Genomic DNA, 26,180 nt, shown 5'->3' with positions numbered 1-26,180 from the left:
ATGAGCTAACGAAAAGCGTGCAAAAAATCATAGGCAAATTATGGTCGGATAAAATCATCATGATTAGGCCTTGTCGGTGTGATTTCAGGACAGGCAAATCTACCATCGACCAGATTTTCACATTACACCAAATCCTGGAGAAGACCCAAGAGAAGCAGATCGACACCCACCACCTTTTATTTATTTATTTATTTATTTTATTTATTTATTTATTGTCTTTGAATGGATACATTCTTACAGACTATATTAAGCTAATGTACAATAGTTTATTAGTTACTAAGAAAAGAACGATTTAAGATGATTGACTAAGATGCCATACGGCCATGTAAAATCAGCACCAGAAGAATTGAAAAACATATTTAAATCTGAACATGCCCTAGGAATCGGAGCATTCATCCCATAGTTGGTTCTCGAGAAGCCAATTTTAAAGGTTTCGTACTGTCGGAGCCTCATATTGGGTATATTAAATTGAATTTTACTTAAGAGGGAAGGACAATCAATAGATCCAGAAATAATACGAATAATAAATGAGCACGATAGAATAGACCGTCTGCTATCAAGTGGTTTTAAGTCAATTAGTAAACATCGAGAGCGGTACGATGGTACAGGTTCAGAAAAGTTTAAAGATCGGAGCGCAAAACGAAGAAAGACTTTCTGCACTCTCTCAATCCGATTAGACAGACCTATTTGGTACGGTCTCCAAATAATAGCGGCATACTCTAATCTTGATCTAACAAAAGCACAATACAATGTTTTGAGAGTGTGTGGGTTGGTAAATGCAGAACAATTTCGGCGAACGAATGCTAGCATCGCATATGATCGTCTTATGACGTGGTTAACATGGCTGGTGAAATTCAGCTTAGAGTCGAAAATAACGCCTAAGTCTTTAATTTCCTCAACGGATTGCAAAGGTAAGCCAGCAATATTATACGAAGTATGCAAAGTGTTGTTTGATTTAGCATATTTTACGTGAAAGCATTTGCTAATATTTAGTGACAGATGGTTTAAATAGCACCAGTTCCGGACATTGTGCAAGTCGGTTTGCAACTTTTCAGAGTCCCTAACACTGTTAATCACCGCAAATATTTTAAGATCATCAGCATACAACAAGTGTTCTGCAAATGAAAAGCAAGAACCAATATCGTTAATAAAGAGTATAAAGAGGAGGGGTCCTAGAATACTTCCCTGTGGGACACCGGAGGATGCAATAAATGCACGGGATGTCGTATTATCGACGGCTACAACGCAGTGTCTGTTGGACAAATATGATTTGATCCAAGACAAAAAAGTGGAGTGTATACCCAATGATGCAAGCTTCGACAAGAGTATTCGGTGCGATACTTTGTCAAACGCTTTAGAGAAGTCTGTATAAATTGCATCAACTTGAGATCTGTTCTGGAAGGCTGAAATGCAGTAATCATTGAAAATAGACAAGTTAGTGACAGTGGAGCGACTTGCAACGAAACCATGTTGGTTGGTAGATATTAGGCCTTTGACAGCAAAATATAACTTATCATTTACTGTTATCTCAAAAAGTTTTGAAACAGACGAAAGCTTCGAAATCGGTCTGTAATTGCTAACATCGTTTTTATTTCCACTCTTAAATATAGGCGTAATGGAAGTAAATTTCCAGTCGTCAACAAAAATACCAGAGGACAACGATTTATTGAATATAATTGTAAGAGGCTCAGCGAGACACAAGCAATTCTTCAGCAAAATGCCCGAAAGGCCATCCGAGTCAGTTTTCGTTGTAGACTTAAGCTTCGTAATACCCTTGACGACATCAGTAACAGATAGGTACAAAGTCCCAAAATTTAGAGGTGAAAAACTATTAGAGGGCAAACTAGAATCGGAGTCTAGGTCGGGTTCAAAATTAGAGCAAAAAAAGTCAGCAAATAAATTGGCAGATTCTATGGCAGAATTTGCATATTTACCATTATAAAAAACATTGTTTGGCACCATTGAGCAAGACTTTTTTGATTTGATGAATTGCCAAAAGGCCTTCGAATCCGAAATAATATTGTTTTCGAAATTCAAGATGTAATTTCTATATAAGAACTTGTTCAAACAGTTAAACTCTTTTAAATGGCATTGAAATTTTGAGAAGTGCATTGGGTCTCCAGACCTTTTATACAGTTTAGAGAATTTGTTTTTTAGATTTTTTAGGTGCCTAAGCCGTTTGGTATGCCAAGGTGACTTATATACTTTCTTATGATAAATAGGAATGTGCTTCAAACAGAGCTCAGAAACCTTAGTCTTAAAAAAATGAAAACAAGAGGTAACATCATTGTCGTGGAAGGCATTACCCCAGTCAATACTTAATAAAATTTCGTTAAAAATTGAGAAGTCGCATAAGTTGTAGTTAAATTTGATGTTAGGCTCATCGGATACCTCAGAAAACTCATAAAATTCCAACTCAAGAGAAAGAGGAACATGATGTTTATCAGTTAAAGATATGGGAGCAATGCCTTCAGACAATGTGTAGTTGATGTTATTTGAAATGAACACTAGATCTAGGATTCTATTAAGGCTATTATAAAAACCATTGATTTGTGATAAATCAATGCTTAAAAAGCTATCAATGACATGAATTTCGGCTGAAGAATTTACATTAGAAGCCATAAAAGCAGCCGAGTTTCTAAGTGGGGACCAATTCAGGCGACATAAATTAAAATCACCGAGGACACAAAGATGACTGTCACCAGCTATGCTTGATGCTAATGACACAACATTGTCAGAATGTGCAAAGTATAAATGATCCGGACTATTCGGCGGAATTTTCGTTGATTACCTAGCTGTATTCGGCAGTCCGATAAGGGACCGCCATGTCGAGTTAAGCATTCCCGCAAAGCTCATCTGGACTTTTTCAAAAGTGTCATGTTGCTCTCTTACGCTGATGATATCAAAGTTGTAGGCATTAGTTAGCGGGCAGTCAGTGCAACTTTCTCCAATCTTGAAAAATAATCCTGTCGTGTGGGTCTTGCGGCAAAGTACCTTGTGCCAACAACCAAAAATCTACACGTATTGGACAGCAGATTGCAATTTAAAATTACGAATTCGGCGTAGTCAGGGACTTTGTCTAGGATGCAGCATTAACCCCAAAAAAAATAACGTCAGCCAAGAGATCTAGCGAAGAATAACTCTTACCAACAGGTGCTACTTTGCGCTGGGTAGGCAATTGAAAAGCAGTGCCCTCTCTTGATGCACGAAAAAAAAACTATCAATCACTTATCCTCCCTGTCTTACTATGTGGCGCTGAGTCCTAGACATTGACGAACACCGATGGACAATTATTAGGAGCTTTCGAGAGAAAAATTCTTCGCAAGATCTATGGTCCGATTTGCGTAAATAATGCATATCGAATTAGATGGAACCACGTCGACATCGATGTAGTAAAGTGCATCAAAATTCAGCGGCTGCTGGGTAGGTCAGGTTGAGCGAATGGACAATAACGCTCCAGCAAAGAAGGTGCTCTTTTCGAAATGCACTGTTGGAACTCGCAAAAAAAGACGCCCTCATCTACGTTGGAAAGACCAAGTCGACGACGACCTGACTGCCATTGGTGTTTCTAACTGGCGTCCACGCGCGCAATGGGTCCACGCGGTTGCATTGCCAGCTGAGCAAGTAAGCAGTTCTTTCTCCAAAACTCACAGTTGAGTAAATCTGACAGAATCAATTGTTACACTGAAGTTGCCTCAAACTCTTGCTCTTTGCGCATTTTGTCTATTTTCTTATCCATTGTTTTCCAATGTTTACATTAATTTAAACTATAATAACTTTTACTGCTGCTTATAAAATTTGGCTATTTTGAAAATTTCCTTTCACTTCCCTCTAGTAGCTCTTTTTAAATGACGGCACAACAAAATTACTCTCAAAAGTCTTTTCTATAAATTTAGCATGATATTGTTTTTCAGGAATCAGTTTCAAATTCGAGCTAAGTTTGGGCTTATAGGCCCAAATATTTATAGAATTGTTTATGTACGATCAACACTAGATTGTACCTGAGTAGATATGTATGTATGTTTTTTTCAGAAATAACTTTGATATTTTGCAGCTAGATTTAGCGCATTTTAACTAATTAGACAACCGAAAACTCAAAGTTACCTCAACAAGTAGGGAGTTAATTAATAAACAATGAAAGGGTGCAAAACCTCTAACTATCTAAGTATAAGAACATGGAAGTATCGGCAAATATGTATGCACAGTTGGGAAATATCTAAATTAATGCAAACAAAGCGACATGCCAAAATTACACAAACTTTAAGGAACACACGCCCACAGAGCAAAATAGTAAAAAATGTATAATGCACAGTTTAAGTTTCTACTATATAATGAATTACAAAACTCACCAGAAATACGCAATCAAATTCATGCACACAGATGCAGGCGAACGCGCACTCAGCCGCATGTTAAATTCGGTTCGGACATAAATAATTAGTGGAGTTCGCACTGCAACGCATAAACTGCAGTGTAGAGAAACTGGTGCTTGTAACGCAGAAGCGTTGAAACTGGTCGTACTCAATAAATGAAGACGAAAACTGACGGAACAAACATATGTACATATGACGTGCTAATGCGTTGCCTCTTTGTTTGGATTCCTCTAGCCTGGGCGTTGAACTGATCTCTTGTGCTGAGATGAATTAATGTGTGATGGGAAACATATACATATGAAAAATTCAAAAAATATTCAGTAGGATGCATGTGTGTTGGTGTAGGCAAGCACGAAAATTATGGTTTCGGACCCTTCCGCATAAAATTTACACTAAAAAAAATATATACATATGTATATATTTTTTGTCCCAACAAAAGCACAACAGGGCAAACGAAAAGCGGGAACTGTTTAACTAACTGACTGCCCCCCGCCTGAGGCTACAATACTAAAGAAAATAATAATGTGAAATACCGCAACTCAGGGCAATTTAGCATAGCGGAAAACTCATAAAGTAACTAAAAACGTATAGAGAAAGGTAATAGTGAAGCCATAGTGCAGTGGTAAAGGGCGATATTTCGGTGTAGTCTATGAAGAACCGCAATTTGGATTTGCTTTTTTGTACGCAGACAGATGTTGGGATAAATCAGTAAACAGATGAAGTGAAGCTGACATGTAATCTACATACAAATGTATCTACATATATACGTATATAGGTAGATGCATACAGAGATATAATTGCTTACCAACCTTTATGACGACAAAGTACTAATTGCTGATATGCAGATTATTGAGACACTATAGCCGCCCGAAAAAAGAGTACTATGTATGTATATTAGGGCGGGTCGATTTAAAAATCGCTCATTGCTCTGTGAAAATCGTATTCTAGGGATCAAAATAAGAAACTTTGCCGAAGGATCAATACCTCTAAAACGAGTTCTGATGTCCCCCAATTTGGGTCGAACGAAAAATCCCAATTTGACCCATTTAGAGTCCTCCAATCGAGTCCAAATGTATGACCGACCACCACTGACTTTGGACGGCCGATCCACCCATGCCAGTGGCACACCCCCTGGAACTCCCTTGGTTCCCTATACAATCATTTCAAAATATCACCATTTGTGGCCTTTACATGAGAAAAGAAACTAAAAAGTTCGACCCAAATTGGGGGACATCAGAATTCGTTTTAGAGGTATGGTTCCTTCGGCAAAGTTTCTTATTTTGATCCCTAGAATATGATTTTCACAGAGCAATGGGCGATTTTTTTGCCTCCCCACAAAAGACACTAAAAGTTCGACCCAAATTGGGGAACATCAGAATTCGTTTTAGAGGTATGGTTCCTTCGGCAAAGTTTCTTATTTTGATCCCTAGAATATGATTTTCACAGAGCAATGGGCGATTTTTTTGCCTCCCCACAAATCGACCCGGCCTAATGTATATGGTATGTTAGCAGATAAAAACTGTGTGCATATTCAAATTATTTGATTCCCAACACAAAAGCTATACATAAACATACGCTGAAGTGGAACTGACAGCAAAAACACGTTCTCTTAATCTTCCGTAAAGAATACAGTTCACTTAACAGCTAGATGACAACCATTGGTGTATGTAAGTATATTTAGGTATGTATGTATATATGTTGATATATACTATGTATACATATGTGTTTGCTTATACCTGCATTTGATATGCCCATCAGCATAGGGTACGAGTATGGAATAAGAGTTGACAGTTAACAGTTAGTAATTGCATTATAGGTAAAGAAACACCTAGTTAAGTAAATAAAGTTGGGCTGTAGCTCGCAAGCGAAATAAAGAAACTGGCAGAACAATAGCAACGTATCTGCGTATAATTTTGCTCCAAATACTTCTTCTCAGGGTTGGTATTGAATGCAACTCTGAAACAAGGTATTCTGTTGCTGCGTCTTCCATACACGGCTCCACCTTCTTCAGGCCTCCCGCCTCCAAGTGTCTCCAGCAACAATAACCGGACTAAATGCGTAGAGCATCTGAAGACCTGTAACTTCACCACAACGATAAGGTGAATATCACCTTCAACGGTTGCACTTCGCCGGACTCGAAAAGATGCGCGATCTATTTTAGCCGGCAATTCACTACCAGATGGCTGCACAAATTAACGAACAACCGTGCGCCACTTACTTTCTCTTGTGATGAGGTTTAGGAGGCCATCAACAAAACTAAAGCTTTAAAAGTCATTGGCCCTGATGGACTTAACTTACTGATGCTGAAAAACCTGGATCCATTTGGATTAGGGTATCTCACAAGAGATTTCCATCTATCATGGGTCACTCTCATTATTCGTGACAAGTGGAAATAAGGGAGAGTGGTCTCACTACTGAAACCTGGGAAACCCGTCAACCAAGGGGAATCTTATCGGCCGATAACTCTCCTTTCCCCAGTAGTGAAGACACTGGAAGCTCTCCTACGAAACACCTGGCCCAGCCCCACATCAGCATGGCTTCCGCTCGAGCGCACAGTACATCAGAGCACTCACCGCCATAAAAACATATAAACACCCACCAAAACCACCCCTGCAAGAAGACTGTCCTAGTAGCATTGAACTTGAAGAAGGCTTTCATACTGTCAGCCATTCCACGCTACTACATTTCACAGTTGACACTCGCGCCAGGGCAGAAGAGGTGGTCCGCTAATTATCTGAGTGTCGACACTTGTCAGTGATTTTTCGTGATCAAATCTAAAATCGTTTTTTCACTGCGAGGAATCTCCAACTTTCCCCCACAAAGCCCACGGCGACCTCCTTTACAAACTGGACAAAGGAGGTCAAACTGCCCCTCAAGGTAAAAGTCGATGGCACACCAATTCCGACTGTTAACAATCCCACAATTTTGGGTGTAGTAAAGTGTGACAGTTTGCTCTCCTTCTCTGCGCACACAACCGCTATTGCTTCTAAAGTACAAAATCGCAACAAGATCCTCAAATCGTTTGCCGGCGGCATTTGGGACAAGGACAAAGAAATGTTGCTATCGGCATTTAAGGCAATTGGCCGGCCGATTCTAAACTACGCTGAGCTTGTCTGGTCGCATGGAACTAGTGAGCTCCAGACTGGACAAGACACTGCAACGAGGCACAAATGCTACCTATAAGGGAGCACAACAAACTGCTCAGCAAACTGCGACCGTAGGTTTCACCCATGTAGGCACCTGCTTAAGCCTGTCAGGAGGCACCTCTTCAGCTACTAGACATACGCTCAATGATATTCATCGGGAGGATCTTAAGCTTACGACCCCCGAATGCTATAATCGGAGTCCCACTGCCACCCATAGCAGATGAAGAGCTTCAGCTACCCTGAGAGACCCGCGTAACCTTGGGACAACTACGTTTCACATGCCCAATCAAACCCACTCATCTAACACCCCTCTCTCTCTGCACCCAACCTATTGAAACAGCAAGTTTCCTGGGCCTACCGTTAGATGAGCTAGACGAACACGACCGGCGATTTACACTACACTGACAGTTTCAGTATTTCGGCTACAACAAAAACAACAATCAACGCGACAGTCGGTTCTACGTTAACGGAACGACCCGGATTTATATCCGACCATGGACTGTCACTCCAGCAGCCCTTCCCGTACAGGAACGAGGAATGTTTATGCTAGTACAACAACAACAAACAACGCGAAGTAAGAAAAAGGCGGGTAGCTAACGCAACCACCAAGAAGGGGTACTGATCTAATAGCATTTTGCTCTGCTAGTTTAGTCCCAATTGTAAATGGACTATTTTCAAAAATTTGCACGGAAGTGCCTATTTCCCCATTTTTACATAGATTGAATCTAATATACATATGTATGTGCTGATAAAACAAAATTAATACCGCAAATGCATTACCGAGCGCGCTAACTGACAGAAATTTAAATTCTGTGGCGACAAATTAACTTCTGAAATACCCATTTCCGCTTACATGAAAATATCCATTTCCCGCTTATGAAAAAACTAACGCTTTATTTAGTCACAAAGCAAATCTTCAGAAATTAGCATCTTGCACAGCGCCCCACTCCAGCCCGAATCAAATTTGGCATGATATAAAAAGGTACAATAAAATTTGCGTTATAATGACAAACCTCGAAGTGTATTTCTGCATTCAAAAAGCTCTTCATAAAAAATATCTGCCGTTCGTAGTCGGCTTGAAACTATAGGTTCCTCCATATGTGGAACAACATCAAGATGCACGCCATAAATAGGAGGAGCTCGGCCAAACACCCAAACAAGGGTGTAAGAGCCAATTATATATGTATATGTACAGTGGCTCACCGCTTATTTCATGCAGGCGAACTGCTAAAACTTCAAATGCTGTATTTTGAAAGCTAAAACTTTTTTTGAAAAAATTTAAATATCAAATAATTTATACGCGATTGCAGTATAAAAAAGGTAGTTTCATATATTTTTTTAAACTTTAAACAAAAATTAAAAAAAAAAAACACAGAACAGTTCAAAATTTTATGTCGCGGCTTTTTTCATGCAGATTGATGTTTTCTTAAATTTAAGTTAAGCTAATGATTTAAAAATGATCCAGTACTTTGTGTGGTATCCTTTGGTTTTATTAACAGTTTTTAACCTTTCTGGCATTGACTCCACTAGCTTTTTCGGTACTTCCGGTCCGATTTTGTTCCACTCCTTCAAAATTACGGTTTTTATCTGATCTTTATTGCTTATGTGACGTGTGCGAATTTTTGTTTCCAGTAATGACCATACATTTTCGATGGCGTTCATATCTGGTGATTGAGCCGGTCTGGCGAAGGCAACTCGGCTCAATTTAATTTTATTGGAATTTTTTTTGATTGGTTCTTGGACACGCGTCCATCCTCTCCTCTTAAAAGAGTAGTCAGGGGTTTTGCGAGTTTCGCATAATCCCTAATGAATCGGCGAAAAAAGCCTAAAAGGCCTAGAAATAACCTTAAGTCTTTCAAGGTTCTCGGAACTGAGAAATGAATTATTTTTTCTACTTTCTTAGGGTTTGTTTTAAGACCGTTGTTTGATATTATGAAGCCTACGAATTCGACTTCAGATTTAAGGAATTCACATTTGTCCAGTTGAACTTTTAGATTGGCTTTTGAAAGGGTATTGAAAATTAATTCAATGCCCTTAAAATGGCTCTCTTGATTTTTGCTGAAAATAATTATATCATCGGTATAAATGCATCGTATGCAATATGATCTCTTAGAATGCCATCAAGTGCGGAAGGAAGATGGGTAAATTCATATTTCCCGTTATTTACAGAGAATTCTGTCTTCTCTATTTCAGATTCTTTTAAGGGAATCTGATGAAAACCGCTCTTAAGATCAAGTACTGAAAAAAATTTATTTTTGCCTAGTTGTGCTAATACTTCATTAATATACGGAATTGGATATCTGTCGGGTACTGTATCAAGGTTGAGTTTACGATAGTCTACTACCATCTTATACTTTTTTTCGCCTGATGCGTGTAACTTTTTAGGGGCTATCCATACTGGTGAATTATATGGTGATCGAGATGGTCGAATGATGCCAACGCGTAAATATTCTTGTTTTTTTTCAACGTGGTGCTTTAGACACATAAGATGTTAAATGGTCCGATCTTATATTATGTTGATTGAATTTACGTCCTGAGATATATGGTGTTTTAGTTTTATTTTAAATTACTGCGTCTAATTCCTTTAATGAGCCGTTCCCTATTATAGCATTGAGTGGTTTTAACGTAGAAGACGTGGTAGAATGAATAATTTTATATTGGATTTCTTTAATCTGAAGATGTTTGCAAAAGTATGGTGTGTGACATCAATATGTCCTCCTACGGCTTTTTTTTCCTATTAGAACGTGTGTCTATCAGAATTTTTATGACCTCTCCATCGCTTGTCTGGCTTTCTATGTAGGGCAATGAAGACACATTCATCTGTTCTGTTATAGTTTCTAATCGAGTCAATGTATTCAGGTAATATGTTGGTTCGAATTCAGGACTAAATAAATTATATAAGTCCTCATACTGTTCCGTTTCTACATATGTTAATGTTGCGTTGACGATTTTCCGACATTTGTGGTTGTATTATTGGTGAAATTTTTCCTTGAAATGCCTGGTTTGGTGGTGGCCGATTCATGAAGTTGACTCTCTTTGTCTGCATGCTCTGGTCGATGTCCATTGGTGTAGGTTTTTGCTGCGACTTTGGTCCGAAAGTCGCATTGGTGCAAATTTTGGATTGTAATTATTGTTATCGGTTTGAATAAAATAGGGTTGCTTTTGGAAGTTATAATTTCTGAAAGCATTTGTTATAGGATGTGGCAGGTGAAATGTTTCTCTCTGTGAATTCCGAATGGTAGTCACGCACCAACCCATTCGGCTACGGCGGCCGTGGTAATTATAATATAATAATTGAGTAATATCAAAGGATAATTTTTTGCCAAGCATTTTAAAAACACAATCTTTAAATTTGAAGTCCGAATTAGACAAAAAAATTTCACTGAATAATAAAACGAAATCATCAAAGTGATCATTGCAAAGTGGAGATAACGGTAAATCGAAGTTAATCGCGCAACATTTTTTAAGAAATTGGTAAAACAAAATGTAAAAACAGTTTATTGACAGTGTCGAAATAATGTTGTTGTTTTTCCAAAGAATTTCCAGCTTTTTTTTATTAATTTCCTTTAATTAAATGCTGTGAATAAATATGAATCATTACAAAAAAGAAGTCAAAGATAAAAAAGTGCTGATTTTTGCGAACGAAGTCGAAAAATTTAATTTGTTTTCTATGCTAAAACTCATTCTTGACATACTGTATACATATATGCCCAATTTCTACGCACTCGGAAATGACTTATCAGTAACAGAACATGCGTATATAGTGAACTGAAACTATAGATTCAAAGTAAGTCCAATGCAACAAAAACAAGACAGCAATTTCATATTGATGCAGAAAAATATACAACTCCGTGTAAATATCCACATGCAGTTGTGTATATGGATAAATTATTTTTGTTTTTGTGGTAAAAAAAACCTTTGCTGAAAGTCAAAAAACTTCTAGTTAACTAATTTCAAGTTCGCCTACAGATTTCAATTTCGAATACTCTCCGTGAATCACTTACCTCTCGATTGTTGTTATTGCCACCACTAGTATTGTTGTTATTATTTCCGACTGAAGTTCGCGATCCGGGTAGATCGCGCCACCTAAGTACCCCCATGACGGCTTGGCGCACCCAACGTCGTTCAGTGCCTTCGCTATAAAATGCCACCTTCACTACGGACTCAGTCCACAAACTTACTTAAAATCCAACAGCACTCTACTTCTATTTACTTCAGCAAATATTTGGCCCCAATCAATACCTTGTGATGCCTCTACTCTGCACTCTCCACAAATTGTTGTTCCTATTATGTTTTCAGCTTGTAGTCTTTGTCTATTATTGTCTTGCAGTTGCAGACGACGTGGGCGATATATATATATGTGAACAGGAAACTTTAAAGATTGATTGGCTGGTGAGGTGGGGACAGGGTATGTTAAGGTGTGAATCAGCAACATTTACTGAGCTGCACTTCCTTTAAGCTCACTTTTTTCGTTCACGTTTGTGTCACAGTGCGGAGCAAAATACGTCAATGTCAATAAGTGGTTTGATTTAGTTTCACTATTTGAAGCCAAGAAAACCATTCATGCAGGGGGAATTTTAAATTCGTTGACAGACAGTATTGTAGTCGTTTCTTTCATACTTTTCATGCTATTTATTTTTAGTTTTATTCTCAATATCATTCCGTGTTACACCTGGACACATTCATACTCACTTCACAAATACATTACTGGTAGCTTTTCATACATATTAACTTTTTGAATTTTTCTCTCAATTGGGCACTTTGCTTCGCAGGTTTTTAACATACATAAACACATATGTAGCTGTTAGTTTGTTACCGTTTTTATTTTATTTTTCAGTCAACTTGTTTGGCAGGTTTTGCAGCAGTCGTTGCTGTTGTCGTTGTTTTTTATTTTTTTATGTATATTGTTGGCGTTCAGTTCAGTTTCGAACTTAACTCGTACGTTCTGTGTTGGCAGGTCATTTTAGCGACTGTTAATACTGTTAACAGTTTCTTGTAGCTCGTTTGGAAAAATTTAAAGCTCTAATCGATAATTCGTCTTCAAAATGTTATATTTTCCTATTATAATAAAAGATACGGCAGCTCAAGTGCATTTATGTATACTATATACACACATATAATATATATGTATTCAACAGCGCATTGCTCAACTCTTTTATTCACTTTTACACTGCTTTTTGTTATAAAAAATATACTTTTTAAACTTCACAGCTTCACTTCACGGTTTTTATTTTATTTTATTTTCAGCAAATACATACATATACATATATACGCATTACACATACATAATGAAAAATCTTTTCTGCCTCCACAAATTTTTATATTACTCACGTTCACACCGCTCATTAACTCTTCGAAAGTAAGTAGTTAGTGTTCGGAATTGAATTCTATAAATTCTATATTCACACACACACGAACCGTAAAATATTAGCGTAGTCGTGTGTAGTTTCACTTAATCGGCCGATTCGAGCTCCTATTTAGGCCAGAATCAATAATAGCCTAATGAAAGCTATAACGCTAAAAACCAAATAAGCAAAACATAACTTATTCACGAAAGCGTAGCAACTAACGCGGCAATCTGTCCGTAACTGTTCAACTCCATTCGAAACCACGTACAGATGTCTAATAAACACAAACGCAGAAAATATCTCTCAGATACGAAGTTTGTTGTTTCGTTTGTGGAGCGAACGAGCGAACAGTAAACAACAACGAAAGAAATGACAGCAGTCACAACCAGTGTTGCCAAGAGCGGAAAAGAAAAATAACCAAATTTTCAGTCAGAAAATAACATTTTATTTATATTCATATATTTTACAATAACATATTCATATAGTACTTTGGGTTTTATGACAAACTATTAAGTTCACACAACATACATATGTAAATGCATTACTTCATACATTTCGTAATAATCTAAATATGCCATATATTATTGGATAAACTCGACCAATTAGACCACGTACAGCTGGAGCGAAGAGAATACTTCGGCTATAAATGAGAGGCCCATTTTTGATTTAATGGCCGCGTCAATAAGCAAAATTGTCCTATTTAGGCTGAAGAGCTTTGCGAAGCCATTCAAGAAGAAGAATGATAAAGAAACAGATTGCGCCTTCTGAATTTGCCGTGTCGTAAGAGTTTATGAATAAACAAGCAAAAGGAAGTGAAATTACTTGTTTGAGAAGAAGAAGAGTAGACGAAAGCAATGGAAACAACCAAACATAAGAAGTTATACGCACACACACATACTTTCTAGCCACGGCGTCTTCCGCATAAAAACGAAAACAAACTGCATTTATAGGCTTTATTTTAATTTGAGCTTTCACAATTTAACACACGGCACTTCGTTTTCATTAGTTTGATAAGTTTAAGTCTCACAAATTACAATATTACCAAGCCATTCACTGAATTTTCCCAAACATGTAATTTCTCCTACTTTTGTTTGTTTTGTTCGTTTGTTTTGTATTGCGAAGGGAGCTGACGTCAGACTTGCCAAATCAAGAAAAATAAAGTAACTGTTGCTTAACGGCGCCACCTTAGATACTTAATTCGAATGGATTCAAGCACAGCGAGAACAAAACAACCATTTGGTGCGACGAGGCTGGCTAGTTCAGTTTGTCTCTTTTATTTAGTTTGATGTAGAGGGGACAACACCTGCATTATGAGGCACAAATACTACCAGTCAAGGAGCACAATAAAATGCAAACAGTTTCTACGCGGGTAACCGTACCGTAGCTTGCACCTATGTGGACCCCTGGTAAAATTTGAGCCGCCTCCCAGGCACGCCAGGAGGCATCTTCAACTATTTCCACGAGATCCTGGATAAAACTAACCGGCAACTACTGGACTGGACAGTGTTTAGACACACGTTCAATGACATTCACCGGGAGACTCTTACCACCTTCTTAAGCTCTCGACCTCAGAATGCCATCATCGGAGTCCAACCACCACCCACAGCAGATGAAGAGCTTCAGCTACCACGAGAGGACCGCGTAACCTTCTGGATATTGTAGCAGGTTAAGCTCCAGGTAAGAGTGGATAGGTATCCAGAATCGACTCCAACATATCAAATATATGTATGTCCAGCATGTGAAGGCTCCCCGCACGATACTAACCACCTTTTGACATGCCCTATTAAACCCACTTATCCAACACCTCTTTCCTTCTGGACGAAACCTGTCGAAACAGCAAGTTTCCTGGGCCTTTGTTAGATGAGCTAGATGAAGACGACCGGTAACTACGTTGCACTGACAGGGTTTAGTATGCTGCTACAACAACAACAGCAACAACAACGAGGCTGGCACTAAAGTAACAGTGAATAGCGAACGCGATCGCGCCATGATAAACGAATTTTTGATAAAGAAGCTCGGAAATTGAAGCGCGTGATCTCCACTACATTTGGTTCAGTGGATTGGCCGCCAAGATCGTGTGATCTCACACCTTTGGATTTCTATTTGTGGGGGTAAGTGATGTCTAAATGTTTTGTGGATAAACCAGTTTCGATTCAGGCATTACAAGCCAACATTACTAAAGTTATTCACGGGTTACCGACTGAAGTCCTTTTAAGTGTTTACGGATGGTCGGTTTACATTTATTCGCGTTCTTCAAGCGTATTTTTCAAAACTACGAAACACATAAACAAACTTCAACTCATTCGTACATAGAAAATACAAACATAAAAACTTAGAAAAAATGCATGACAAAAAAGAACTCGGAAATTTATATAAAGTGGAGTTAGGCAAATAATGTTTAAGAAAAAAACAATATAATATCGGCAAGCCTTTATTTTTTCTCACAGTCATCTTGGCATGGATTCGATCAGCTTCTTGGATATTAAGGAATCTATTTACCCCACTCTTCTTTAATATCATCTTCTAGGTCTTTCTTGTTCCTAATAACATGCTTTTTCAGTTGGTTTTCCACAGATGTTCAATTACATACATTGATGTCTGAAGATTGTGGTGGTTTTTAAAGTACTTTAGGGCAATTGTACATAAGCCACAGACGGACATCAAGTGCTTAGCATTGTTGTCTTGATAGTCCTGGAAATAGTCCTTAATTCCCAACTTTTCAGCACTTTCATAACTGTTAGGTATTGTTTGTGGTCCATATTGCCGTTAATAAGGCACAAATTTCCAGTACCAGCAGCGGACCCATAGTACGTCGGACGTATAGTAAGTTTTATTTTCAGATTGGTGTATGTATGTATATGCACCTATTATATTGTAAATACCAAGTAGAAGAAATATTCAATAGCTTACATGAAAAAATGTGAGAAAGTCCAAAGATCTCAACATATTCAAGAACAATAATAAACTATGTGGTCTCAAATATTGAGACGAATATAATAGAAATACCTAAAAACTGTAATTCACAAATATACAAAAAGGTAGAATACTTTTTTAACAATAAATTACTATTTCGAAAACATCTCAACGGAAGAAATTTAGAATATGATGAATAGACTAAGAGCCCGCGACGCCCAGACCTTCGTTAAATTATAAAAGTTGGAAATTTTTCTATATACGTCTCCTATACAGGTATAAGCAAACCCAGATTATTAAACCTGGGTCGCGGTGGCTTTGGCAGGTAACAGGTAGTAAAGGTGAGTAAAATTGAGTATCAAATTTGTAAAAGTATAAAGCTTAGTTTTTATACATTTCAACTTACAATCATATCAGAAACTGCCTCGTCCATTGGCGGACACTTAGGGCGGTAACAACCCCTCCCCAGACACCCTAGCATTCTAATTATTTATAAATCTACTTTCGTCATAGTATAAAATCTAATTTTTATATATGTTATTCAGAGATCTATAAAAATAATGTGTTCACAATCCCCAGACAGTTTCGATGGTTCCCCTATCTTCCCAGACATAATGAAGTCCACTCCAGGCGTGAGCGCGATGAATATATATGTACGTTGGTGCGAGTGAAATAGCGCGATTGGTCTACGGCGATCTTTTTCTGCGCATCAGCTGTCTTATACTCTGTATATTATTGTAGTGTGAACTGTTATACGTACAGCAAGCGTTTAATAATTTATTTGCAAAATTTATTATAAAATAAGTGGTCTAGTTGTGATAAAGTGTTGTCATCGAAACGGAGGAACCGGAAAAAACAAATTAAGTTATTTTATTTGTAAGAAAAGTGAGGGGAAATTAATATTGCTTTCTGAAGAGACATTAAAGAAGTGCCGAACTGTTTTGAAAGTCAGAAAAAAACACAACCTTAAATATGCGAATGTTATTTTGCCTGATGAATATACAGATGGAGGTTATCACCGAGAATGCCATAAAACATTAACAGGCGTTAATAAACAGTACTACAATTCGGAGCCTGCAGATTTAAAAAAGAAAAAAAGAGTAAACAAAGAGTCGATTAGTGTAGACAATTTATCTCCAGATACACCGATAGTACCTGAGTTCACTACCGAACTCGCAACAAAATCTCCAACATCATCAGAACAAAATTTATATTGTGAATTGATAAAGCTCCAGTGATGATTCGACCATTTGGATGCTGACGGGTACTGGAAACAATGTGAGGTACGTGAATCTAACAAAGATACACGCCCAGTTAGGAGAATCCATTTGCCGAAGCTTGCCTGGTTTCCACGCAATAACAGGGTGCGATTACAATCCGGCATTATTTAGAAAGGGAAAACTAAGACCTTACAAACTATTAAAAAAAAACGATGAATTCCAAAAAGCTTTTATAAAGTTCGGCGAAAATAAGTTAATAGAGGACAGCAGTGAACAGAAGAACATTTTCAATAGTATTCAGAAATATATTTTCAGTGTATATAATGTTCGGAATGCAATTGATGTCGATTCTGCTCGAGTTCAGATGTTTATAGACTCATACAAAGTTTCCGACATTAATGAGGCTTTCAATCGAAAAAAATTGAGAAACTTTGATGCTAGCAGTTTACCACCTTGTGAAAATGAGCTACTACAGCATTTTTTACGAGCTAATTATATTTGTACGATTTGGAACAATGCTCACTTAAGAAAACCTACTTCACATAAACCTGGAAATAATGGCTGGGTACTGGAAAATGATCAATACCATTTTAAATGGTTTGAAGGAGATCAGCTACCTACTTATGTCAGTGATTCTGTACAAACTTTGTCAGGTATGTTAAAATGTTCACTGTTTATGAAGAAATTATCAACCATTCATAATTATTCTAACTTGCTTTAATTATTACAGAAGCTGATGAAGACGATGACATTCATGAGGACAAATCCGCAGAATGGAGTAGCGGTGATGAAGATAATCGAGATACCGACGAGGACGATGAAGTTGATTAAATATTTTTTTTGATTTAATAATAATGTTTGACACATTATATTTTTACTTTGTATTGTAATGGCTATAATTATAAATATAATTGAAATCTTTTTCGATTGGTTCAATTACGATCTAAATTATTCTCTCTCCTTACAGTAAAACTAACATGCATACAAATTTATCTTCTTAACTTTAAACTTCTAGAATTTTACCATCAGCTGTCGATTTTTCGTATTTTTTTCTGCACAATACTAGAAAAAATTTTCGATTGATATTTACAACTTTCGTAGATCTCCACTTGACTCAATAAAAATCGCATTATTGTATTGTTGATTTAATAATTTGTTAATATGAAAATTTTTCTGCGTTCTCCTTTAAAAATTTACTTTTTTTATCTGTTATAAATGTATATAATGAATTTTCTTGATAAATTTAGAGAACAGATCGCACTATTTCACTCGCGCCAACGTACATATATATTCATCGCGCTCACGCCTGGAGTGGACTTCATTATGTCTGGGAAGATAGGGGAACCATCGAAACTGTCTGGGGATTGTGAACACATTATTTTTATAGATCTCTGAATAACATATATAAAAATTAGATTTTATACTATGACGAAAGTAGATTTATAAATAATTAGAATGTTAGGGTGTCTGGGGAGGGGTTGTTACCGCCCTAAGTGTCCGCCAATGGACGAGGCAGTTTCTGATATGATTGTAAGTTGAAATGTATAAAAACTAAGCTTTATACTATTACAAATTTGAGACTCAATTTTACTCACCTTTACTACCTGTTACCTGCCAAAGCCACCGCGACCCAGGTTTAATAATCTGGGTTTGCTTATACCAGTATAGGAGACGTATATAGAAAAATTTCCAACTTTTATAATTTAACGAAGGTCTGGGCGTCGCGGGCTCTCACTCTAGAAGGGCAACTCATTGAAAATAATGTAATGTAATGTGAAAAATCAAATACATACATATATGAGAAATAGTATAACAAATACACATCGGCAGAAACAAATGTGGAAAAAAATCAAAGAACTAGTTTTATGTGAAGATACAGCAAAATCAGATTGTGTAGAATTTGGAGGGGTGACATATGACGACGATAATAATATTTATTCAAAGCATAGTAGAAATTAATATGTCAATTGAGTATATACAATATCTAAATTACACTGAAGGGATATAAAAAGCGTATTTAAATTTGGAGAGGTTACATTAGGAGAACTTTATAACATATGTATGTAAAACCGTGAAAAATAAACCAGATTTCCTAGGAATAAGCAAAGGTTTACAGATAAATGGAGCAAAATAGGGTACACATGGAGCAAAATAAAGTAAATACGCCAATAACGAGAGGTATAATTTCCAAATTCACTGAAAGTGCCAATGGTAACTCCGGTTCGGAAAATAAATAAAGTTAAAAGAGATGAAGAATTTAGGCCTATAATAAATTAAAAACTATTGAAAAGATTTTGGAAAGCGTAGTTAAACAGCAACTTATAGAATATTTGGAAGTTGATAAACTTTTTTCCATCTATAAATTATATCATTGATGAATGGAAAACCGGTGAAAAACAAAATAAAATTATGTTTTTTTTAGATTTCAAGAGGCCATTTGAGACGATCTGATTTTGGTATAAAAAATGTGAAAATATGGTGTTCGCGTAGTGGAACTAAAGTGGTTTAAGAAGATAGACACCAAAGAACTAAAGTAAATGGCAAGTTTTCGGAATATGGAATGACTAAAAAGGAGCACCACAGGGATCAATTTTGGAATGATTTAGAAAAGGTTATAAGGAGGTTATAAAATAGTACTATATGCTGATGGCACCCTGACTTATGCTGAAGGAAAAAGCGAGAAAGAATGTAAAAATAAAATATGAACTTATATAGACGAGGTTACTAAAGGGTTAAAAATGAACAAACTTAAATTAAATGAAAAAAAGCCAGAAATTAACATTAGCGGGACATTGGAATTAAAAATAAACAACAACAAAATTGAAATAATTAACACAATCAAATATCTAGGAGTATTTATTGACAGGCGGCCGCCGTAGCCGAATGGGTTGGTGCGTGACTACCATTCGCAATTCACAGTGAGAACGTCGGTTCGAATCTCGGTGAAACACCAAAATTAAGAAAAACATTTTTCTAATAGCGGTCGCCCCTCGGCAGGCAATGGCCGACCTCCGAGTGTATTTCTGCCATGAAAAAGCTCCTCATAACAAATATCTGCCGTTCGGAGTCGGCTTGAAACTGTAGGTCCCTCCATTTATGGAACAATATCAAGACGCACACCACAAATAGGAGGAGGAGCTCGGCCAAACACCCAAAAAGGGTGTACGCGCCAATTATATATATTTATTGACAGGAATTAAGGATCATATTGAATATATATGCAAGAAGATTAGTAAACAATTAGCATACTTCAGAAGAATTTGCAATAAAGTACATATAATGACCGCAATAAAAATATATAATGTCATGATTAAACCACAGTTTAAATATTGTTCCACAATCACATATGTATACATGCTGCAACCAAACACAAATGAAAAGATTGCAAAAATTATGTTACGAGGCTTTAAAGTGGCTTCATATAAGAGAACGATTTGAACTAAATACCCCTATGACAATTCACAAAATTAAAAATGCACCAGTGTATTTATGGGATAGGATACAATACGTAAAAGAAAACAAAAATATGTACTAAGAAATAATAATGACTTTGAATTAGGTATAAATAGTATAAAACTGAAATTGTACAATGCATTACCAATAGAAACAGAAAATGAAAAAAGTTATATAGTATTTAAACAAAAATGAGTACATTAGGAATAAGTGTAATATATTACTGTAAGAAATGTAAAGTATTGAAGTATTGCTAATGATAAAAAAAAAATTACCTAATCCAAATAAAAGTATTTCATCATACAAGGAAAAATCCATAATAAACAAGTCTGAGCTAAAATAGAAACGAGAGGAGCTTTGCTCTGATAACTTTGAGTTTATTTATTCAAAATAGCCCCCTCTGGCCTCGATACACTGTTTTGCGCGATCTAAAAGCTTTTCGAAAGAGTGTTTCAGGACATTGGCCGGAATTTCCTTCAGGATGTCGGTACAAGCCTTTTCATTTATGCCTTCACAACTGTCTCTGAAACGTGTAAACCACTCATGAGCTCTAGCACGAGATAGACAATCATCGCCATAAACTTTTTTCATCAATTCTAATGATTCGGTAATCGTTTTACCGATTTAAAAAAAAAATTTGATATTAGCTCTTTGTTCGAAACTCGATTTGTACCGATGACACAAACATACTGACACTTTAGACGCAATAACTTCGCTCCACTGAACCGAAAATCACCAAGCTTTCATTGGGATTCAGCTGGGGATATACCTTCCAACGCACTAACTCATTAAAAAGATGGCGCCATCAAAAACATTTTTATGACGCCAGTCTTGTTTATTTTGGACTTCACCTTGTATATATACAAAGCGATACTCCTGGTAACTTGTCCTTATACAATATATGGTATGTTCTCTGATTTTATTTAGCACAGTCTCAAACCATGTTCATACTTTCTATCGAGCTTACACGTCTGCCCTGACGTATGTATATTGCTCTCAATGCTATGCTCTACTAGATGGCGCACTCTGTACTGCAACAAATTAAGCTGGAGAATTCAAACATATGTAGTGTAGTATGATACACCCGCAGGTTTCCTGAAATTTTACTTTACTTTTACGTTACTACTGACAAATGGGTGAATTATAAACATATATAAGTGCGTTTTTATAGGGTGTTTAAGAATTTACAATGATAATATAAAACAGAAATATTATTGATGGTAGATAATTTCATGGCATTTACTTTTTGAATTTGATATCCGGTATATGTCCGCCGCGGCTACGAGTCACAATTTTTAATTACAGTGCACTCGCGGTAACTCGAATAGCCGCTAAGTCGAACGACGTGCTAACTCGAACACATTTTTTCCCCTATTGACTTCTTTGTAACTCGAACAATAAAAAAGCGCTATAACTCGAACAAAAAAACAAATTTATTTGTACACACATTCTTTTCAAACATGTACATTTTGTACATAGATACATATGTAATAGTATATATATATAAATTATATGTATACTAGTGTATTGTCCATATGAATATTTCGGCGTTAATATCCCGTTAGTTTTCTGGGAACAACATCTTGCATTGACCAAATTGCTTTAAATTTGTCATTTGTAGTGTATCAGTGCACGTGAGTAATGGATTGTAAAAGGTTGAAGTGTTTAACATTAAAAGAGAGGGCTGAAGTCCTTAACAAAATTAAACGTGGACGTAGTGTTACTTCTCTAGCGAAGGAATATGGGGTAGCCAAGTCCACCATAAGTCTTATAAAAAAGAAAGATAAGGCAATTTATGGCTTGCACTAACGCTACCGGCAACCATAAGCTTAAACTTCTCGTTATTGATAAAGCAAGAAATCCTCGTGTTTTCAAAAATTTTAACTGTCCGGTGGAGTACAAAAGTTCCAAATCAGCCTGGATGACTTCGGCGATTTTCAAAGACTGGTTTCATAATTCGTTCGTGCCGCAGGTAAAATCCAGATTCATTAAAACAATTTTTTTAACCAAGTTAAATGACTTTAATATTTAGGTAAGAAAATATTTGAAAGATGGGGGACTACCTGAGAAGGCTCTTCTTCTAATTGATAATGCCCCATCACATCCCAACGAAATCGAATTAAAGTCCGAGGATGGTTTAATTTTAACTATGTTTATGCCGCCGAATGTGACACCATTGATCCAGCCAATGGACCAAAATGTAATTCGTATAACGAAACTATACCACAGAAATTTTCTACTGGCTTCCATTTTCAACAATCGATCGAAAAATCGATATCGATGACTGTTTTTTTAACATAGCACACTCAATTGATAAGTCGAACAAATTCGATAAATCGAACAGCGCCTGTTTTAATTAGTTCGAGTTATCGCGAGTGCACTGTACTTTTTCCAATAAATCTGGCCGTAAAGCGTCAATAGTGGCTTGAAATTTGCAATAAATCGATTGTTAAGCGCGCTGTATGGCAAGTTGCACCGTCTTATTGGAACCCAAGGACGTCGATGTTTAGCTGATTAATTTTTGAAAACAAATATTCGGTCAGAATGGCGCTCGCCATTCGCCTTAACGGCATCTCCTTCCTCATTTCGAAAGAAATAAGGTCCTTTTCCTTAAAGCGGACATTTCTTATTCCAAAAATTAACTCTTTTGCAAATGGCATCGTACATCAATCACACTTGAAAAATGTGAAATACATAGATAGCTGCAGTATACAAACAATATAACATGTATCCAAAAACAAGTTTTCATAAGGGTGGGATTCCTTGTAAATCATTTTATTTATTTAATTTTTATAAATGATGTTGTATCTGCAAAACTCAGTTTTTTGTAATACTTCGAATGGCGTCTTATTACAAAATTAAAAGCAAATTCTGAAATCTAACTTTAAAAAAATATTCCGATGAATTCGATCCAAATATTTAATTTTAAACTTTAAATGAAAACTTAAAATTAAGTAAAGGATTTTAATAATCATTATTTGATCAGTGGTCACACAATTGCTTCGTTCAGTTTATAAACATATTCATCTGATACTTAGAACGACTTATACAAAAGAACAAAGTTTTAATATATTCGTAAAAAATAACATTTTTGTTCAATATTTAAGGAACAAAAACTTCCAAGCCCATTTCTGAATTTAGAGAATTTAAGGTAAGAACGAAGTATGGCACAATTTTATGCAAAACCATTATTCGTACATAGCCATATAAAGAATATTTTATTGAAAGAATAATAGAAAAAACGAGTACTTTGTTGGGCCGCCTTTAGCTTTAATAACTGCTTCCAAACGTCGATGCCTACTTTTTACCAATACTTTGGTTTCATTACCTGCAATTTTCTGCCACTCAACGCTTAATTCTGTTGTAGCGGCAATACTAAACCCTGTCAGTGTAGAGTAAATTAAAAGTCGTCTTCGTCCAGCTCATCGAAAGGTAGGCCCAGGAAACTTGCTGCTTTGACAGGTTGGGTCCAGAGGGAGAGGGGTGTTACATGAGTGGGTTTAATGGGGCATGTGAAAAAGTGGTTAGTGTCGTGCGGGGTGCTTTTATATGTTGGACATACGTTTGGTATATCATGGTCATTTATGGATAAGTAGGAGTTTAACCTGCTACAACAACCAGAACGTAATTGTGCCAAGGTTACGCGGGTCTCTCGGGGTAGCTGAAGTTCTTAATCTGCTGTGGGTGGTGGTTGGACTCCTATTACGGCATTCTGGGGTCGATAGCTTCAGAAGGTGGAGAGGATCTCCCGATGAATGTCGTTTATTGTCTATCTAAACACTGCCCGGTCCAGTAGTTGTCGGCTCGTTTTGTCCGGGATCTCGTCGGCATAGTTGACGAGTGGACGCAATGCTAGTTTGCACTAACACTTTCCACACTCTAATTGTTTTGATATTTCGGAGCAGTTTGAGAAATTGCAATCTAAGATTTTTTTTAATAAATAATTGTTTTTTAGTATTAGGGCAGCTAATACCCGTATTTGTTGCCTGCGCTCCATCTTTTACTGACAAAACTATACGAATTGGTGTCAATGTGTCAATGTCAACGGATGTGTTTTTGATCGCTCTCGAAAAATTGCATATTAGCACACTTGGATACGCAAATTGAGCGAAATAACGCAAAATAATAAATATTAAAAATAACTGATGACCTAAATATTCTTAAAGCAAATAAAGTAAAATCCTAAGCAGATAGCTGTTGCCTCTGTCCCTCCAAAAGTAACGGATAATCACTAAGAGCAATGTCGGAGTGCGGGAGATGTCGAAAAGGAATCAGAGGAGAAACATGTGTACGACGTGAAGGTATGTGTAGGAGAGTATACCACAAATAATACGCTGCTATAGCTGACTACAGCATGAAAAAGGCTTCCGACACAGTCAGCCATGCCACGCTACTAGACGACATTTTACAGTCGACACTCCCGCCAGGGCTGAAGAGGTGGACCAAACATCTAAACAGAGGAAAATAAAGCAAGGAGTTCCGTAGAGTGGTATCCTTTCACCCTTGCTTATTAAGTTCTACATCTCGAAACTCCCCCAGCCACCAGAGGGAGTCTCCCTGGTCTCATACGCCGACGACTGCACGATAATGGCGTCGGGCAATGACATTGATGGCCTATGCTTTAAGGTAAACGTTAACTGCGTTTTCACTGCGAGAAACTTACAACTCTCCCCACTAAATCCACGGCGACTCTTTTCACTACCTGGACAAAGGAGGTCAAGCTACAACTCAAATATTGGGAGTTAACTTTGACAGTTTTCTCTCCTTCTCAGCGCATATAACCGCTATTGCAACTAAAGTACAGAATCGCAACAAGGTTCTCAAGTCGCTTGCCGGCAGCACTTGGGGCAAAGACAAGGAAATGTTGCTGTCGACTTTTAAAGCAATAGGCCGATCAGTTCTAAACTATGCTGCGCCTGTCTGGTCGCCTGGAGCCAGTGATTTTCAGTGGACGAAGCTACAGACCTGCCAAAACACTGCATTAAGGACCGCGACAGGATGTCTTATGATGTCACCGATACAACACCTACACGATGACGCCCTTGTGCTACTTATTAAGGAGCATAACAAACTGTTCAGTAAGCAGTTTCTGTTAAGGTGTTACCGTAGGCCTCACCCATGCAGACACCTGCTTGAGCCTGAGCCACTTCCCAGACACATCAGAAGGCATTTCCTTAACTACGCGGACGAGACCCAAGACAAAACAGACAGTCAGCTAGCTACTGGATCGGGAAGTGTACAGACAGGCCATAAATGACATTCATCGGGAGACTCTCACCACCTTCTTAAGCTCCCGACCCCCGAATGCCGTTATCGGAGTCCAACCACCACTAATCGCAGACAAAGAGCTCTAACTTCCTCGAGAGTCCCGCGTAACCTTGGCACAATTACGTTCTGGATACTGTAGCAGGTAAAACTCCTACTTATCGACCCCGACATACTACATATATGTCCAGCATGTGAAGGCACCCCGCACGACACTAACCACCTTTTCACATGCCCCATCAAACCCACTCATCTAACTCCCCTCTCCCTCTGGACCCAACCCGTCGAAACAGCTAGTTTCCTGGGTCTACCGTTAGATGAGCTAAACGAGGACGACCGGTGATTGCACTACACTGACAGGACAAAGTTACTGCTACAACAACAGTACTCCCGAGGAGCTTCAAGCTTCTTCAATTTAACTGTAACGGACTAACGAGCGAGATAGATGAGATAATCGACATTATG

The 26,180-nt window shown here is 37.3% G+C and overlaps 1 protein-coding gene across 18 annotated transcripts in view; it reads right to left on the bottom strand.

The window, feature by feature from the left end:
• Positions 1–26,180, bottom strand: part of LOC128864190 (rap1 GTPase-activating protein 1) — a 101,831-nt gene that overhangs the window by 28,884 nt on the left and 46,767 nt on the right. The window contains exon 1 of one of the 18 annotated variants that reach the window (XM_054103744.1): positions 11,521–12,584. The exons of the other annotated variants lie outside the window; for them this stretch is intronic. Coding sequence (XP_053959719.1) covers positions 11,521–11,616 — 96 coding nt within the window. The 5' untranslated portion in view covers positions 11,617–12,584. Of the gene's footprint in view, positions 1–11,520; positions 12,585–26,180 lie in introns of those variants that run through there. 18 annotated transcript variants of the gene reach the window in all.

This window comes from Anastrepha ludens, chromosome 5 (assembly GCF_028408465.1).
Source record: "Anastrepha ludens isolate Willacy chromosome 5, idAnaLude1.1, whole genome shotgun sequence".
In the NCBI taxonomy this organism is placed as follows: Eukaryota; Metazoa; Arthropoda; class Insecta; order Diptera; family Tephritidae; genus Anastrepha; species Anastrepha ludens.
Note: the sequence above shows the minus strand (reverse complement) of the source record. Positions and strands in the feature narration are given on the sequence as shown.